General features: G+C 45.0%; 1 protein-coding gene across 14 annotated transcripts in view; it reads left to right on the forward strand.

The window, feature by feature from the left end:
• dlgap1a (discs, large (Drosophila) homolog-associated protein 1a) overlaps positions 1-17,994 on the forward strand; it is a 79,537-nt gene that overhangs the window by 52,314 nt on the left and 9,229 nt on the right. For all 14 annotated transcript variants that reach the window (XR_014125932.1, XR_014125931.1, XM_081722998.1 and 11 more), the window contains 3 exons: positions 1,954-2,165; positions 5,369-5,546; positions 7,051-7,288. Coding sequence is in view for 12 of the 14 variants with exons in the window: in XM_081722998.1 (XP_081579124.1) it covers positions 1,954-2,165; positions 5,369-5,546; positions 7,051-7,288 (628 nt within the window). In the remaining 2 variants the exon portion in view is untranslated. The remainder of the gene's footprint in view (positions 1-1,953; positions 2,166-5,368; positions 5,547-7,050; positions 7,289-17,994) is intronic.

Raw genomic sequence — 17,994 nt, forward strand, 5'->3', positions numbered from 1 at the left:
ATAAATGGCATCTCTTTCTCTGTGTGAAATTCAGAGCCAAGTTGCCATAGTAACCGTGAGTGACAGGGCTTTTGCTGAACGGCTCCGGATATGAATGATTGTGGGATGGCACTTGGATATCGAGCGAGTGGCTGATCGCCCTTCAAGTGCCTGAATGATCGCCACTGCCAAATTATCCGGAATGATGGTTTGAAATGGCGCAAAGCAACTTTTAAACTTCTTTAGATGCATGTGTGTGTGTGCGTGTGTGTGTGTGTGTGTGTGTGTGTGTGTGTGTGTGTGTGTGTGTGTGAAAAAGCGATAGTCTAAGTGGGGCTGATATTATGAAGATGTGCTCTGGATGTACAGTCAGCCTGAAAACCTCAGCAGTCTGTGGAATTTAAAAAAAATTTAAAAAACAGTTCTGTCCTGGCACTTTGTTTAGAAAACATGTGGCGGAAGAGGCCAAAGAGAAGCTTTCAAAGAAACCTCCGGAAGCGTAGCCAGGGGGCTGATAATGAGAGCTGATGGTAGCTGTGATGTTGGACACAGTCTTGTATCCCCCGTAAATACAGCAAACAATCGGAACACGCAGGAGCTGGCAGGCTTCCGGCTACTACATGCAGAAGCTGCTGCCTGCCTGCTTGGCTCGGGAGTTCAGCACGGATTTGACGCGGTGGGCAGACCCCTCGCCCGTTTGCCTGTAGTGATTGGAAAGTCAAATAGTGCAGGATATGTGGACAAATTCTGCATATCTGTGTATGGGTATGCATGTGTGTGTGTGTGTGTGTGTGTGTGTGTGTGTGTGTGGGCATTGAGCTGGTGCTACTGGTGTCATCTAGCCTCCACTGACTGCCTTTTATACCGTGCTGACGTCACGCTAGCCCGTTTCCCAGGCAACGGCAGCTCCGCAGTGATTCACACAGCGGCGGAGAAATTCTTCGGCGTGGGATTTTTGCGGCACGCCGTGTGAGAGAGTCTCTCCTAAAAGAGCAGCCATGCTGTGCGCTGTACGAGTCGTGGCTGACTGCGTAAGCAAGCGTCCGGACCAGGCGCCGAGAGCGGATGTGTCCATTGGCACACCAACGTGCCGGGCCTGGCCACTTGACTCTTGATTTCAGACTTCAGAGGAGCCCGTGATGTGAATTAGGCTGTTTTTATGCCTGTTTTTACTAGGATTGTCATTTTAGTTGTAGTGGCTAAAGTCACTGAACGTTTGATAAATTGATGACTGATTTAACATCATTTTTAGCAAGCATATAGTAATTTTGGTCCTCAGTACTGATCCTGGTAGATATGCGAATCATCTGATAAGTGCAGTTTGTGAAGCTTCTCTTAATCACATACACTCCCAGATGTTGCTGTCACAGCAAAAAAAAAAAAAGTACCTTGAGTACCTTTGAAAGACTCTTTGACTATTTCAAAGCTTGCAATATAAAACCACAATTAGGTGGAAATTGTGTTCAAAATGCCCTGTCTGGTTAGGAAGAGGGAGGGCTATGCTCAGAGGCTGCAAACCCTGAGAGCACAGCACTGAGACAGATGTACAAATCTGAGAGGCATCATTAGCCTATTCGTGCTATCTAACACTGGCAGTCTTGTTGATTACATATGCCCAGCACTGAACGTGGGAGGCTGTATAAGGGGCACAAGGTGTGTGTGTGTGAGAGAGACAGAGAGAGAGAGAAAGAGAGTGTGAGAGTATGTGTTTGTGTGCATGTGTGGTGCATGTTTCTATGTGTGTGCATGTGTGTTTATTTGTGTGATGTGTCTGTGTCTGTATGTGCATTTGAGTGTGCGTGTGTGTGTGTGTGCGCGTGTGTGTGTGTGTGCGTGTGTGCGTGTATTTGTGCATATATATTTGTGTCTGTGCCTGTGAGCTGCAATGTGGGGCATGCCAAGGCCGGCAACCACGGTGGCACGCGGGCGCCTTTGGAAACTTCGTGACGTCGTGTCACCTCTGACTCCCTGCAGGTGCCTCAGGACGATTGGGGCGGTTTCCCGATGGGCAGGGACGACGATATTCCATGCAGGCGCATGCGCAGCGGGAGCTACGTCAAGGCCATGGCAGAAGATGATAGCGGCGACTCAGACGGGAGCCCAAAGCCCTCGCCCAAGATGCAGGCGCGACGGGCCAGCTACCTCAAAGCCACCCAGCCGTCCCTCACGGAGATGACCACGCTGAAGTAAGAGCCCTCCCACGCCTTCCATGCACAGCCTACAGCCAGCATTACACCGCATTTCTTATTATGCTGTGATGCAAGTGTTCTGGATTTTGGGGAGACTTCAGACTTTAAAATGTAAGGAATATACACCCAGAAAGCCAGAATTAAAAATCAATATGCAAATGTATCCAGCAATATGCAAATAGATCAGGCTAAGCCACTCCTTGTCTGCTGTCAATCAGATTTAGAAATGGAAGCATTTATGAAATTGTGTTCCAGTTAGATGTATATAAATGCACAGATTTTATCTGCCTCTTTCTGTCTTTGCAGCATTTCTTTTTATCATTACTATTTTCCTGATAATTTACCTGTTTATCAGCATGTCCTGTCGCACAGACCCACTAGATCTGGCTGTTTAAAATAAAAAGACTCAAAAACAAAAGGGTTTAATCCAAAGTGGAATCAAGCTCAAACTCAAATATGTCAGTACTGCATATGTGTGGATGGTTGCCACGATACCTGTTCTAGACTGTGTTTATTTGTTGGGGTACGTCCATGCCACTATCAGTCTGCAGTCATCTATGTGCATCTCAATGCAGTGCACATTTCTGTTCTAACCTACCTCTGTTAAGCCTCTACCAGGCTTGGGTGCTTTTAATGGCTTGGTATGGGCTTGTTGCAAGCAGCAAGACTGAGGGGCTTCAAGGACTGGGTTGAGAACCTCTGCTGTTGACTAGGATGGCCCGCTTGCTCTGGGTCAGTCAGTCAAGATTTGGGTCCACAGGTTTAGCTGAACCCAGTTTAAAGGAATAACTAGCCAAAACTATAGACGATATACTGTTAACTGTGCATGAAACTTGTAGGGCACTGTTATGGAAATGAGAAGGCACCAGTTGGTCTGAAGTTTCTTTCACTGTTTGCTGCTTTGCATTCCTACACGTGCCAGCAGTGATGTCCCTTTTATGTAGGTCACAGAGGTTTACTTGCTGCTGGGTAATTAGCCTAAAATTAGCGTTGCTACTCTGGCTGCGGAGCTGTGCCGGATGAGTGCATTGTTGTGATCGGAGGGTTTACAAGGCTTTGCTGTGATCGTGGGATTAACATAGGCACGCGCACGCATTTCACGGAAATCTGTGAAAGCCGCGTTTTTCCTGTTACGCACCCGAAAATGCGCAACAGAAAATGACTGGTGTATGAAGCCTCTGTAAACACGCTTCCCTTTGGCACAGATATCAATTAATCTCCACAGCAACGCGGGTCCTTTATACAGGCCAGCCAGTAGCTCCGGCACAGTTTTAATTAAGAGAGTTATGTAGACTCTATAAGTAATTACTCTTAATTAGCCCTGGGACTTCTTTAAAAGTGCTGAACTGACATCATAAACTACATTTTCCATGTTTGACTTAGGGTTGCAGGTAAAGCATCGCGAATGCTCAGAAGTAGATGGAAGCAAAATCGATTTTTGCTGCCTCACCGTCGTTATATTTAGAAGCGTATTAACTGATCTGTTTTAATGAGTGCAGTGTGCTAAAACGCAAGCGCCTGTGCACATTATGTTAACCGCAGTAGACCATACTCATGGCTTAGACAATTTGGGGTTGCCATAGTGACAGATCCCCCTCCCCCCCCAAATAAAAAAATCTTCTTTTAAAATAATAAAAAAACATCTTTTAAAAAGTTCAATATGCACAGTAAGAATCAGTTGAACTTTTCCCTCGTAGTTCATGGAACCTGTGCTGTACCTAGAGATCTTGTTTGTAAAGTCTAATGGCAGTGTGAACAGTGCAGGTGTGTGATGTGAATGCTGGCCAGGCCTGGCAGACGCAGACCGGAAGGTTGTGGATTTGCAAATTTATGTTATTATTTTGGCATTATGGACATGTGTGCGTGTGCGTGTGTGTGTGCGTTTCTGTGTTTTATATTGGGACTATTTGGTGGCAAAATGCAGGGATCGATCTTTGTTCTTTTTTGTTCATTCTCGAGGAGAAAGAGGGAACTTGTCTGTTAATTGATTAATTGGTTTAAATTGATGTTATATACGAATGACTCATTCGTTATACCTCTGCCATTACTAATGCAGCGATTATGAGAGGACCGACAGTTAACTGCTGGGAGCTAGCTTTCTCTCACCACTTCTCTTTTGATTTACTCTCAGTAATTACTGTGTAACTGTTCGGGGACACAGAAGGTGTAGAGGAAGCAGTTGATCTATTGTGCTCCTCAGACGATACGGTCCATCTTTTTTGTGTCTGTTAGTGTGTGTCATCCTTGGCTGACGTAGGTGGCAGGGAAGGGCAGTACCATGAGTGTCAGGAGCCAGCCAATCGGGTGTGTGTGCCATGCCACCTGACCAATGACATTATGTGAAATCAGACTTGCTAGGTGCCCTAAGCCCCTCCCTCTGGCTCTGGAGTGTTGTCCTCCACTGTTCTCTGAATTTAACCACAATGTTCTCGAGGAGAGCAAGAGGGCTACTGTGGGGGCCGACTGGCCAGCAGTGCATTCATTAAGAATGTGTGTGCGTGCCCGCATGTGCGTGTGTGTGTGTGTGTGTGTATATATGTGTCATCCACTGATGTCTGGCCTTCTGCTGCAGATATTGCGACTGTATGTGAAGTGTCTGCCTGTCAGAGATGTGTGTGTGTGTGTGTGTGTGTGTGTGTGTTTGCGTGTGTGCGTGTGTGTGTGTTGAGCTTGGCTGTGTGGGTGGCCTTAAGTGAGTTTAGCTGTTTCTTCTTAGCAATGGTTGTATGCTGTCGCTAGCCATAATTCTCTATCTCTCTCCCTCTCCACCTCTCTGTCTGTCTATTTAAAGGCCGCCATACATGATGCAGGTCTGGAGTGTTTTGCATTCGATGTGCGAATGTGTTCTCGGCCCCCACGCCGACCGATGAAGCGACTTCGACATGACAAACTCCCCCATAGCCTTCCAGCAAACTCCCCCCCCCCTTCTGCTATTGATTTCAGAGCTTTAGATTTTGACGGAGTGAAAGTACAGCTCTGAGTACCCTTATGCATGCACTTTGCAGAATGTTGGGTGATTTTCAGATTTTCAGGATGCCCAAAGGGTTTTTTCGCAATCACACGGAAGTTCGTCTCATCTCCGAGGTTCCTCTTTTCTCCTAGATGACAGTGCACCTGTGTGTTGTGTTCTCTCTCTCTCTCTCTCTCTCTCTCTCTCTCTCTCTCTCTCTCTCTCTCTCTCTCTTGCTCCCCCGCTGCAGCATATCTACAGAACATTCTCCAAAACTACAGATCCGGAGTCACAGCTATCTGCGTGCGGTGAGTGAGGTTTCCATCAACAGAAGCATGGAGAATCTGGACCCCAAGGCTCTCCTCGCCTCGCCCCAGTACCGCTCACGCAACGAGAGCTACATGAGGGCTATGAGCACCATCAGCCAGGTTGGTGCCACTGCGGACCGTCTCAGTCCAGAACGGTTGAGTTCAGTCAGAACCACACAATATTAACATTGGTTAACACAACATTGGTGTGGTCAATTTGATCCATCGCCATAACCACGTTCACATTTGTGTGTAATTAACCAAATAATACATATGTCCATTTTGACATTCCAACCAGGTTCATGTGATGGATTGATATTGTTCACAAAGCAACCTTGCTTACTTTCTGTCAAATCGTTTCAGGGAAGATTTCCATAATTACTCCAGTAAATTGAAATAATTGACATTGAATATTCATAGTAACTTTAAATGACACATTTGCTTTAGGAACTTCTGGACTCATCGTAATGCATCTTTAGTGCCCTCCCCCCCAATTCTTACACTTCCTCAGCTTGTACATTTGGACCATAGACCAAAGTGAGACAGGCACACATATAAGGCTGTTGTAGTCTCTAACGCTCCCCAGGCTGAGATCTGCTACAGCAGACCTTAGCCTGACTCCGCATTTATGGATCATGCCTGCCTCCACAAGCACTACTTTCTCCTTCTCTGCCTCCACCAGCATGGCTCCCTTCCGGTCTCAAGAAGATTAAAACCCCGCTCAGTTCCTGCCGCTCAAATCCCGCCGCTCGAATCCCATTGCTCGCTGCTCGCCTCCTTCTGGGTGTCCTGCACTGCGGGGAAACACAGACTTCTCTTTTGAACCCAACACTGCTTAATGGTTTTGTCGTTGAGTATTTTTTTTAACAAGAGATGCCTTTGAAGAGCTGCTGTTCAACAGAAGTCGCGTACCGGTGTGCGCCATGCAGAGTCAGAAGAAGCCCATACGCTATGTGGATTTTTCCGAGTGGAAGTGGGTAGGGGTTGGCAGTCGCTTTTCTCTGAATTCAAATAGAGCCCGTTAATTTCCGCACGTAATCGAATCACCAACTGGGCTGCGTTTCGCAAATGAAGATAGCGATCGTTGTTACATGGTGGAGAGGCTGATAGAAACGGCGTTCGCTCTGCCGTGCAACAATGAGAATTTTAGGAGGCAAAGTCGTTTTTAGCCTGCTAGAATCCTGCTGGTGCTTTTTCAGTGCATTGTGCTGGAAATTCCCATTTGAGATTCCCATTCTTGCCTCTTTTGTATTGAATCACATAAACCTTAATTCTCTGAATGCAGCTCCCATGACAGACCCTCTGCTTTTTCTCTTTGATGCTTTTTCCTCTTGCCAATGGACTGTCCCCCCATGGCTTCTCTCTCTCTCTCTCTCTCTCTCTCTCTCTCTCTCTCTCTGTCTCTCTCTCTCTCTCTGTCTCTCTGTCTCCCCCACACACACATTGCTACATGAGCAGGTAAGTAGGTCTGTTTCGATTAAAACACACTAGCAGGACTGAGGACTCTGGCTGATTTTTTGGTGTCCACTTTGTCCCCTGACCTGGTCGTCCACCCACTCCGATCTACTTTCTTTCCTTCCCCTTTTTCACTCTCACACTTCCTCTCCTCCCCTCCCTTCCGAAGGTGAGCGAGGTGGAGGTGAACGGGCAGATCGAGGCCGTGTGCGAGAGCGTGTTCAGCGAGCTGGAGTCGCAGGCCGTAGATGCCCTGGACCTGCCCGTGCCGGGCTGCTTCCGCATGCGCAGCCACAGCTACGTGCGTGCCATCGACCAGGGCTGCTCGCAGGACGACGACGGGCCGCTGCTCCCCGCCTCACCGCCTCGCACCACCACCACGGTCAGGACCATCCAGAGCAGCACAGGTCAGCTTGGACCTTGGTCCACACACACACGTCAGTATGTATGCCCACGCACTTCACAGCTCTCCCCAGCGCAAGCACACCAAAAGTCGGCGCAGTTTTTGCACGGTTTTCCCACCGTTGGCTTCTAACGCAAATCCTGCAGTTTTGTTTGTTTCGAAAGAGTTTTTAAAAAACAACGCAGTCGAGGAGACATCTAACTGGGCGGTTCTGAGAGCCCACAGTTAATTTGCATTGGTTTTCCGAGTCTCTCAGCACGGCTTTTGGGAATCCGAAGCTCCTGTTCTTTAACATGGCTGTACATGCTGCAGTCAGGGCGGTGCTCCAGGGGTATTAGGGGTCCGGATACTGCCTCAGGGTGGTATTTGTCATAACAGTGTGTTAGGGTCGATAAAAGTCTGAAATGGCGCTGGAGCGAGTGCTGAACGGTGTGCTGAGGAGGTTCTGAACACTGTGCTGAGGTGCTGTGTGGGGTAAATGCCCTCATGCTTTGTGAGGTAGTGCTGAGTGCCGTATGAGGTAAATACCCTCGTGCTGTGTGAGGTAGCGCCGTGTGCGGTAAATACCCTTATGCTGTGCAAATGTTGTGCTGGGTGGGACTGTAGGTTAGCGTCTGCTGTCGGTGTGAACACGACGGTGACATGACAGCCGTGGTCACACGCAGAAAGCCATCAGGCAAGATCCCATCTGCGCTGCTAAGCGGTGCTTTTACTAGCAAAGACAAACGCGTGAGTGAAGAAGCGTGTAGAGGCTGCGTGAATCTTAAGACGCTCGCGGGTTCTGCTGGGAATACACAAGTTCTCCATCTCGCTCTCAGCCTTCCAGACCCACGCGGGAACACGCCGTTCCAACTGAGGCTCTGAGAATGCTGTAGTCGTTAACATGTCATTAGCATGACGCTAGATTCCATAATAGATACAGAATTTTTTCTGCTCAAATTGCAGGCCTTTCTCGAGATGAGGCCTTCGAAATAGAGAGCATTGTGGCACAGCCCTTCAAAACCATAATGGAGGCCACTCGTGTCTAAAGATGTGGACACCATGAATTCCCTATGCTATATGGACAATAGCGGTCAAAGGGTTCTGCTTATTATTATAACTCGCAAATAAAATGCCCGCATTTCAGCACCGACACGTCTGAATCTGGCTAAAGCTTCTCGTTCCTGCGGCAGCCTTTGAGGGCATTGGGGTTTCGCGTGTGATCTCCGAGATGCCCTCTGCTTTCATGCATCTTCTGATCACCCAAAAGTTTCGTCAGATCGGAACATCGGGACACGGGTGCGCTGAGCAGAGCTACAGGCTGCCGTCATGCATGTTGGCTTCTGTGTGCAGACTGAGGAATAGGACTGGAGCCAGACACCGTGGGATTACACAGTCTCTTTCCGCTGGCTCCAGTCCAGCTCGGAAAAAAGGAAGTTCTCCCTCTCTTTCCCAAGACACCTACATTTGGGACAGTCCGGCATGTGGGGGTGTGCTGGTTTCCTTTATTTAGAAACCAACTACAAAAATGTATTTTGATCAGTTTATGTAATGTTCTTTACTACAGCTGTAGCTGTAGCGTTACATTACAGCTGTAGCTGTAGCATTACATTACACTTTACTACAGCTGTAGCTGTAGTGTTATGGTTTAGCGTTACATTCAATAACAGAAGTTTTACATTAATAGGTTTGCAGGATAAAATAGTGGAAGTGAATAGGGGCTTGTTTTCTTTTGGTTAAAATACAGTCTTGGCGATGTCGCAGATAGAGTGGTTTTTGAGAGTAACGAGACTGCCACCCTGCCTGTTGTTATTGTTTTGAAGACAGTTATTTCAGGTGTGTGCCTTTCTGTTATAGAGACATTGTAGGCATCATATTGACATTGTATAGAGAGAATGTATGAGAGGGAATATGTATAATAGATTTGTGTGTGTGTGTGTTTGTGTGTGTGGTCGATCTGCACCTTGACAGTGTATGTCACTGCATTGTGTATGCAGTGCCTTGTGCCTCGACAGTGATGCGTAAGTACATGTCTGTCTGTGTGTGTGTGTGTGTGTGTGTGTGTGCGTGTGTGCGTGCATGCATGCATGCATGGTTTTGTGTGTTTGTGCATGTGTGCTCGTCTGTGTGTACATGGTTGTTTGTCTGTTCATGTGTGTGTATATGCATGTGTATGGTCTTATGTGTGTGTGGCCCTTTGCCTCTCCCGTTGCGTGGCAGATTTAGTCCCCGTCCTTCTGGGCCGGCAGCGTGTGGCCCTTCCAGCTGCCTCTCCACCCACCATGTCAACCCCCCGCCCACCCCGATGAATTATAGCGGGACTGATGGAGGAAGCTGTCACGTCTGACATTGAAAAACCTCGTCCTCTCCTCCTCCAGAACGCTGCGGTGTATCCAAACTGGCAGAGGCGCACCATCTGCCTCCAGTGCTGCTGACAGGCTCACGCGTCCTGCATGCGGCTCCGCATGCAGACTGGAGCAGAAGATCTTTGAAGAGGGTCAAAGTGGAAACAGCCTTTTCTTGCTGATGTGACAGGAATGACATGCTTTCCCTTTCGCGTTGGACTCGGGAGGTTTGCTGGTAGCACTCGATTGCCGTCTGTGGCGCCATGCCAGTTTGCGGCTTATCTTCAGTGCACCCTGTAAGCGGCCTTGTGTGCTGCCGCTCTGCCACAGGCGTGCAATCATCAGGTCAGCGGCGGTGTGACTCCACCCCTTGTAAGCAAACTCATCCATATTCATCAGGCCGTTCGGAGCTCCTCGATGCAAAATCGGGGAGTTATGAATGAACTTAATGAAGGATTCCTCCACTCAGCGGTACAGTTTTCGAGGAAGGCACAGCGTGGGGTGTATTGGTGTTGGCACCGGAGTGTGGCTACGCACAACCCAGCTGCTTGGCCCAGCAGAGTGGCACTCAGTAGTGGCGTGGCTTTGCCCGGTTTGTCAAGAGACGCTGTGTTCTTTGAGATGAAAGGGAGTCCCTCGGGTAGGAGCAGGGCGGGAGTAGCTCACTTGTTGAGGGGAGGAGAGAGGAGAGGAGAGGAGCAGTGAGCGTAGAAGGCAAACGACTGTGCCGCTTGTTTTGCTCTTCGCAGTTATTTATTTTTTCAAATTTTATTTTCATGTCTGGCTGCACAAATTGCTCACGCGAGGCCGGAGTGTGGTTTGAGCTTAGACTGGCAGAGGTCCTGCATCTTCTCAGCTCCTTCTTGACTGATCATTGGAGAGAGGAGGCAGGGCTGAGGAGATGGAAGCAGGCGCTTCCTCTGTTCCCAAAACACACTCCACACCCCTTAGAGAGCAGCGGGTGGGGGGGGGGGGGGTTGCAGTGCCATCCACAGGCATGAGGGGAGTTTCAGGCTGGTTGGCAGGGGTTGCCGACTGTAGGGCTTGGGGGTAGTACAGCCTCTATGGCTGGTAGGGGTTGCAGGCTGTAGGGCTTGGTGCAGTTTCTACAGCTGGTAGGCTGTGCAGTCTGAAGGGCAGAGGGGCAGTAAAGGTTGTAGGCCTGAGGAAAATTAATGACTGTAGGGTTGGCGGCAGTACGGCTGATGTGAGAAAAAAGAATAATTTTGCTACAGCTGGTGGAGCGAAGAAGCCATCTTAGCTAGTGTGGGCTATTGTCTGGGACTGAGTCACACACATGCTCTCACACACGCATACAGAACACATACAAACACGAGCAGTGGGAGGTGAGAGTTCAATTTGAGTTGTACTAGCTGAAATGAATGAAAAGTATTTTTATCAACTTTGTTCCTGCTTCTTATCTGTCTTTCCTGAACGAGTTGTGTTATATCTCTTCATTTCCTTCATTACTTGTGAGCCTTTTTAAGTTATACACAGAAAATTATTCAGAATGGTTATGCAGTAAATCATGTATGTTCACACATAAACTTGTATATGTTGCTGAGAGGAACTTATTGGCAAGGCACTTATTGGCAAGGTGTGTGTGTGTGTGTGTGTGTGTGTGTGTGTGTGTGTGTGTGTGTGTGTGTGTGTGTGTGTGTGTGTGTGTGTGTGTGGCCCTTTGCTTCTCCCGCTGTATGGCAGATTTAGTCCCCGTCCTTCTGGCCCAGCAGCATGAGGCCCTTCCAGCTGCCTCTCCACCCACCCTGTGTATGTCAGTAATATCACTAATCTTTTTTTCCTTAGTGCATGAGTGAGGACGTACACAGTAGAATACACTGACAGTTCTGGCCTCTGATACTTTAATATGAGTGTTCAGTTTGTAAACACACACACACACACACACCCTAAATCCTGGCTGCAAAGCACTATTGTTCTACTTCTATATTTACTGAGGGCTGAGGTTTCTCTTTTTCACTCACTCTCACTCTCACAAACACACACACACACACACACACACACACACACACACCCCTACACCTCTTCGCTTTAGGCTAGGAAGTGGTTTCTCAAATGCAGAAAGATTCTGATTTAGGTTAAGTGACCATAAGATGGACATTAACACTAATGTCACCGTGATATAGCTAGCCAGTAATTATACACACACACACACACACACAGACACAAACACACACACATGCAATCATGCACCACAGTCTTATATGACACCTGCAAGTACTAAGTGGTTAATGCAGCATGATGTTCTGTGAACCTGTGTAATGGGTTTGTGTGCGGTGACAGGTTCTCCAGAGTACTTTGTTGTGATGTGTTTACCCATTTAACCACTGCTGCCGTGCCCTTCTACTCCGAGTGCTTAATCACAGCGATAGTGGAGCTTTGCAGCTCTCCAGCATCACCTGCGCTTCAACGGCATAGCCGGAGTTGACATTGCAGCATGTGGAATGTCATTACTGACATTTCTGTTTCAGAGGTAGAGAGAATTGCGCAGGAAACAAAGCACCGGACAGTTGGATGGTGGGACTATTGGTAGAACATTCCGGTATGTGAGGCACACACCAGCCACACACACTGTGGATTGCTCTTGACATTTTTTGGGCTGGTAGCTGTTAAGTTTTCTTTAAATGTTTTCTGGACGTCGGTTGTGATCGGTGGTCTCTCTCTGTCAGTGGTCTAGCAGTGCTGCGATTTTTTTCTAATGCACTTTCATTTTCTTGTATACGCTTCCTTATAAGCTTGTATAAGCTTGTATAAAATTTTTCTTTAAAAAATTTGCCAAAATTTAGCACATCTCTTAATGCTTTTTTTCAGACTTTCCATAATTAAACTGATTTGTTTTATGACACGGTGGGAAAAACCTAAATTAAATTTTTTTCCAGGGTGTTTTGTTAATACAGTCTTAGTGAAGAAAATCACAAGCTTATGGTTTCACAGCAAAACAGTGATTCTGAAATGCCAAAGGCAGCAGAGAAATACAAAACTCTCATTTTAACACGGCCATGTTACAGTTTTTGCTTCAAAGAGGCAATTTTGTTCCCTGAGTCACTGACTGACACTATGGCCATTTCAACTCTTTTTAGTGAGTCATACCAATTAGCTCAGCATACCAACATGAGCCCTTTCAGCTCTTAAATAGCCCTTCATTTTTTGGCAGAGTTTTTTCCAGCTTGCTAATATTAACAATATGACCTACAATTGTTTGTTATCTATATGTTCAATTATTGCTATATAACAAAATAATATCATTATAATAGCCTAAAATGTATTTGTTGGTATGTGTATTTGTATATATATTTGTTGCTCCTACTTCAAAAATGTATTTCTTCATGTCATGGACCTCTAAGGATTTAAATATGACTGATTCACCCATTCATTTATTCATTAAATCACTGAGTCATAAGATGTAAATAAAAATATACCTCAGAGCAGTTTAGCAGTCTCTACGCCACTTTTGATGCAACGGCCCTGGTGTGTTCATGCAGCAAGAGACTCGATTTTGTGTTGGCCTCATCCTTAGACAGTCAAGAAAATCTCATTCTCATCCCCTATCTGCACAAATGACTTTGAGTCAAACATCTCTGCATAATTAGATGAGTCAAAGTATTTGTATAAGTATTTGAGTCAAAGCTATTGGATATAGAGTAGGTTATTCTTTTCGGACGTCTGCATTAACTCTTGGTTTAACCTCGATTCCATTTACAGCAGAGCTAACCAAAAACGAGCGCTTTAGGAATTGTTTCACGATTTGAAAGATGTGGATCTAAATCTAATCTCTGATATAAATACACTTTTTCTTTTCACTGTATGCACTTGAGTTACAGGATGTAACTACCATTTAAAAAAAAAAAACCTCTTCAATGTGAATTTTGCTCACGAATGAAATCCCTACCAACTCCTATTGTAAAACTAGCATGCACAAGGAAACTCGCTACATTTCAGTTTCACCAGGGAGATTTGGTGATGCACATGCATTTTCTGCATTGATTGGTGAACTAGGCTGTGGGTTGCTTTGGGTAGGACAGCTGAAATTGTGTTGTTCCATGTTAGTATTATTCAGCTACAGATTCTGAGCATGCCGACTTAAGACCCACACCTGTGTACTCCCTGTGTACCCCCACGAGTACTCCCTAGTGCCACGTGTCCAGCCTTGCTTGTGTCTGGCTAGCCAGCTAAGATAGTGGGGCACACAAGTGAATAGTACTGAAGACAGCAATACACACACTGTTGTCTGAGAAGTGGTCATTCTTATCTCATTAATCATGTAATTAAGTAAGTAGCTAGCTATACATTTGGAGTACATCCAAGAATGATTACTTTCGCTAACATCAACTAGTGGCTGTGTTGGAGATAGTTTAAGTTAACATTTAAGATGACTTTCTGCTTGTAATGTAGAATATTAGTGACAATGGTTAAAGTAATGAGGATTACTTAAATTATTATTAATCTAATGTGTTCCATTTTGTCTAGTGTAAAAAAACTAGAATTTTTAGTCTAGTATTTTTGCTCCCCAGGGCTTGAAAACAAGTTGCTATTAGCAAGCCAACAGCTAATTATGTAACATGGAAGTACATCAGTAAACATTTTGACATTATTAAATAGCCTCTTTTCCACTGTGGAGCCAAACAGTTACAAAGACCTTGTAAGGCCATTCCGCAGCATTCCAGACTCCTCAGACCGGTTGGCGTTTTCTTGTTCCACAAGGGCCGTGCTTTATATTAGGGTGAAGCCATACATGTGGCAGAGGCCTGTTCACATAAGTGTGCCACTGGGTTGTCTGAACAGATGGAGTTTTGGGGATTTCTGGACTGTTACTTTGTACACATGCAGAAAAGCACAGGACATGTACCAACGGCAAATGTTGCTGATAGAGAAACGGCAACGAGACGTGGTTTACTTCCATTTCTCATTAAGCCATGCCACCCAAATGGTTCTGCAGTGCTGAGCATAGTTATCTAACCAAGCTGAGAAAACTGGGCTGAGCTTGGATTGGAAGCATTCTGTGCCAAAGCATGTTCATGTGGAAATGCCTTACTCATAACTGTTCAGCCTTGCAGTGTAAAAGAGGATAATGGTTTCTTAGACACTGTACTCAACTTCATGTAAAAACCTTGTATTTTTAGGGTTAACTGCCTTATTTTCTCAAGATTAACATCTTAACAAGAATGACATATCAACGTCTTGGGGTTGTGTGACTACCTCTCGATTGCTGAAATCTGCATAAACAAGAGATCAAAAGGACGTCTTGTACAGAAGTAATGTCTTAGCTATGGGTATACCTAATAATTGCAAAGTACAGAGTGAACTAATATTTTCACACACCGTGCAGCAGATAAGCTATCGAGATAGCAGGGCCAAGGCAGTTTTCTCAGCCTTGTTTGCAACCTCTAAAACACATTTTCTGAAATGAAGTTTATTACTAATAATAATATTAATAATAAATTAATTACATGTTTAAAATGTAAAAAAAAAAAAAAAAAAAAAAAAAAAATAGCTAGAGCTTCAAAATGCACACAAATCAGTCAAATGTATTGTCACTAATGACCATCAATGCAATCAGTTGAAAGCATTGTCATTGTCAAGATGCTGATGAACTGTTAACAATTGGACAATTTTTTGAGGGGAAAAAGTATTATAATAATAATAATAATAATACAATTTCACTTAGAAGCACTGTTCAAGATACAATATATGCTATTGCTAAGCTGCAGGCAGGCTAAAAGACAAAGAAAGTAGAGAAGTACAAGCACATAGGAGCAGGAATGCTGCTCCAGAGTGTAGGACCAGCTACTCTAACAGCCTTATCACCAGCGGTGTGGAGCTTAGAAGAAGGAACAGAGAGTAAAGCAGTGTTAGAAGAACAGAGAATACACCAAAGAGAATACTGATGAGGGAAGGTAAAGAAGTAAGGAACAGCCAAACCATGCAGGGCCTTATATTGCATGCAAGACTGAACAGGTAGCCAACGTAAGTGTATGCGCGTGGGAGTAATATCTTGCCATTTTCTGATAGGGGAAAGAAACATCGCACATGAGTTCTGCAACTCAAAGCCAGAGGTAAGGAGGCTGTAGAGTATGGCATTTCAGCTAATTCAATTAATTAAGACATGGATGAGAAAGATAGGCATGCAATCCACAAACTGAATGAAAGGAGCCTTAACAGAATTTTTAATGTAGCAAATAAATAATAATGTGGGATCTAAAATAATTTCAAGACTCTAAACCCAAGCAATAAGTAGTACCAAGAACCAAGAAATAAGTAGTAAAGTCTGGGATATTTAGTTTGTGCTATTCAGTTTCATTAAGGGTGTTTGGAGAGGCAATTAGTATGACCTTTTATTTATCACTATTTAATAAAAACTAAAGTCATCCATTTTTTTCCAGCCAGGCCTGGGTTTAATCATGTAAATAATAAAAGTTAGTGGACAAAGAACTGAGACCTGGGGAACACCATGAGATAACCTCGATGGCTCAGACTTAAACTGAAATGTAAAATTGTTCTCACTGAATTCTACTATGCACATGTTAACATTCAGTAACATTAGCTGCTGAAAGTTATCTTGCTATAGTTAGCTTATGATGGTTGCCTAGGTGGCTAGCTTACTTACATCCAGCAAATGTTTCAGACAATTATCTTACTAAAAGTGTCACAAGGTGTTGCCTTTAGTTTTCCAGACATTTCGGGCACACTCACATGTATACACCAGCAATGATGCCTCTGTTGCCCTACTGGAGCCTCTGCCCACGATTTTTTCCAATAATTTACAGATGTGCATAGCTCCTTCCTTTCTGTTTAGTATCTGTTTAGATTGTGGGACACCGGTGTTCATCGACAGTAGTGTCCATCGGTACCATACTAAACAAAATCGGCCAGTTCCAAATATACATTGTATATTTTTGAGTATACTCAAGTTTATGACTTTTGACTTTACTACATACTTCAAAAAATAAATAAATAAATAGTTTTAAGTGCGCAATTGGGACACACCGTTACATTCCAGAACCCTTTGACATATCACCAGAAGGTGCATATATACTGCAACGCATCTCTGAAGGGTTAGAATGGTCTGCCTGCTATAAATAATAATAAAATACATGACATTATTATTGCTGTGGAGGCCCTCCTTGGCAGACAAGGAAGCTGTACACAACTTGAATAGTCCACATATAGGATGACTTGATACCCATTTCTAGGCTAAATGTTGTATCGCCGCGAAGCAGCAAGAACAAGGACTGTGATGACCACTGACACAGCCAATCACAACTGAGTTCCAGAAAACAGGAGTAACCAATCCTAGATCGGGTTACGGTTGCTTACGCATGAGCTTTGCCCACAATTGTAAAACTATAATTAATTGAATCTGTTTCACGAACAAATGCTTAACAGCGAGAAGAAAGAGCAGACGAGTGTGACATTTGTTATGTGCAAGGCTGGTTTTCATCGTGCGAGAGTGGTTTATAGCGTGGCCATATGTCCTCTTCTTCCTCACCCTCACACATCTTCGTTATTAGGCCTGTTATTTGTCCCCTAGGCAAGGCTTCTTTTTGAAAACCAGAACATGGTTGTTCAAAAAATCACTTTCGTCACGTGCCTGAGTGATTTTTCTTTAACATTGTTTTAACGTTGATGTTAAGGTTTAACATTGATTTAACACCACTTTAACGCTGTTTGTCACATTTAGCATTGATTTGATGCCGTAGAAGGAGAATGAGGTTCTACAGACACACATGCTACAAACAGCACTAAAAGTGGAACAGAGTCTCCGTTCCTCGAGCTGAAGTGACTTTGAAAGAATGTCTGGGGGTTTTTTTTACGCAGACTGCTAACTACATCAACTCCCACTAAGTCCTCTCCCTCTCACTGGCAAAACAGATCAGATTATGTAAGAGTATATTAGACTCATGCCCGGACGGCAATAATGCCATCACTCTCGTCTCCTCCCAACACGCAGTGAGTCATATCCTTAGGCACAGAGCTATGTAGGTGTTCCACAGACATGCCGCAAATAGCCTTTTCCAACAAAACGAGGGTATTTTTAGACCATCTTTGTGAGCCGTCGTGGGTATTCTTTATTTATTTATTTATTTATTCATTTATGCATTTTGATTGCCTTCACTTGGATTCAATCGTTTGTATTTGTTCAGATAGCAGACACAGCCTGGATTTATTACCATGTTATGTAGTCGTCTAACCGTCTGCCGTGCGTGGACGCTAGAGGGCGTGCTGACAAAAGAGCTTTGTGACTGTGGCCTACGCAGGTGCGGCCTTGACCACTGGAAGGAGAGCTTTGACCTGTAGCGCGCAGTGCTATCACGGGAGCACATACGTGACGCTCTGCTTGTTCCAAAACGCCGCAGGTCATTGCCAGCCT

The sequence above is a fragment of the Electrophorus electricus genome, chromosome 11, assembly GCF_041902795.1.
Source record: "Electrophorus electricus isolate QZ-2024a chromosome 11, ASM4190279v1, whole genome shotgun sequence".
In the NCBI taxonomy this organism is placed as follows: Eukaryota; Metazoa; Chordata; class Actinopteri; order Gymnotiformes; family Gymnotidae; genus Electrophorus; species Electrophorus electricus.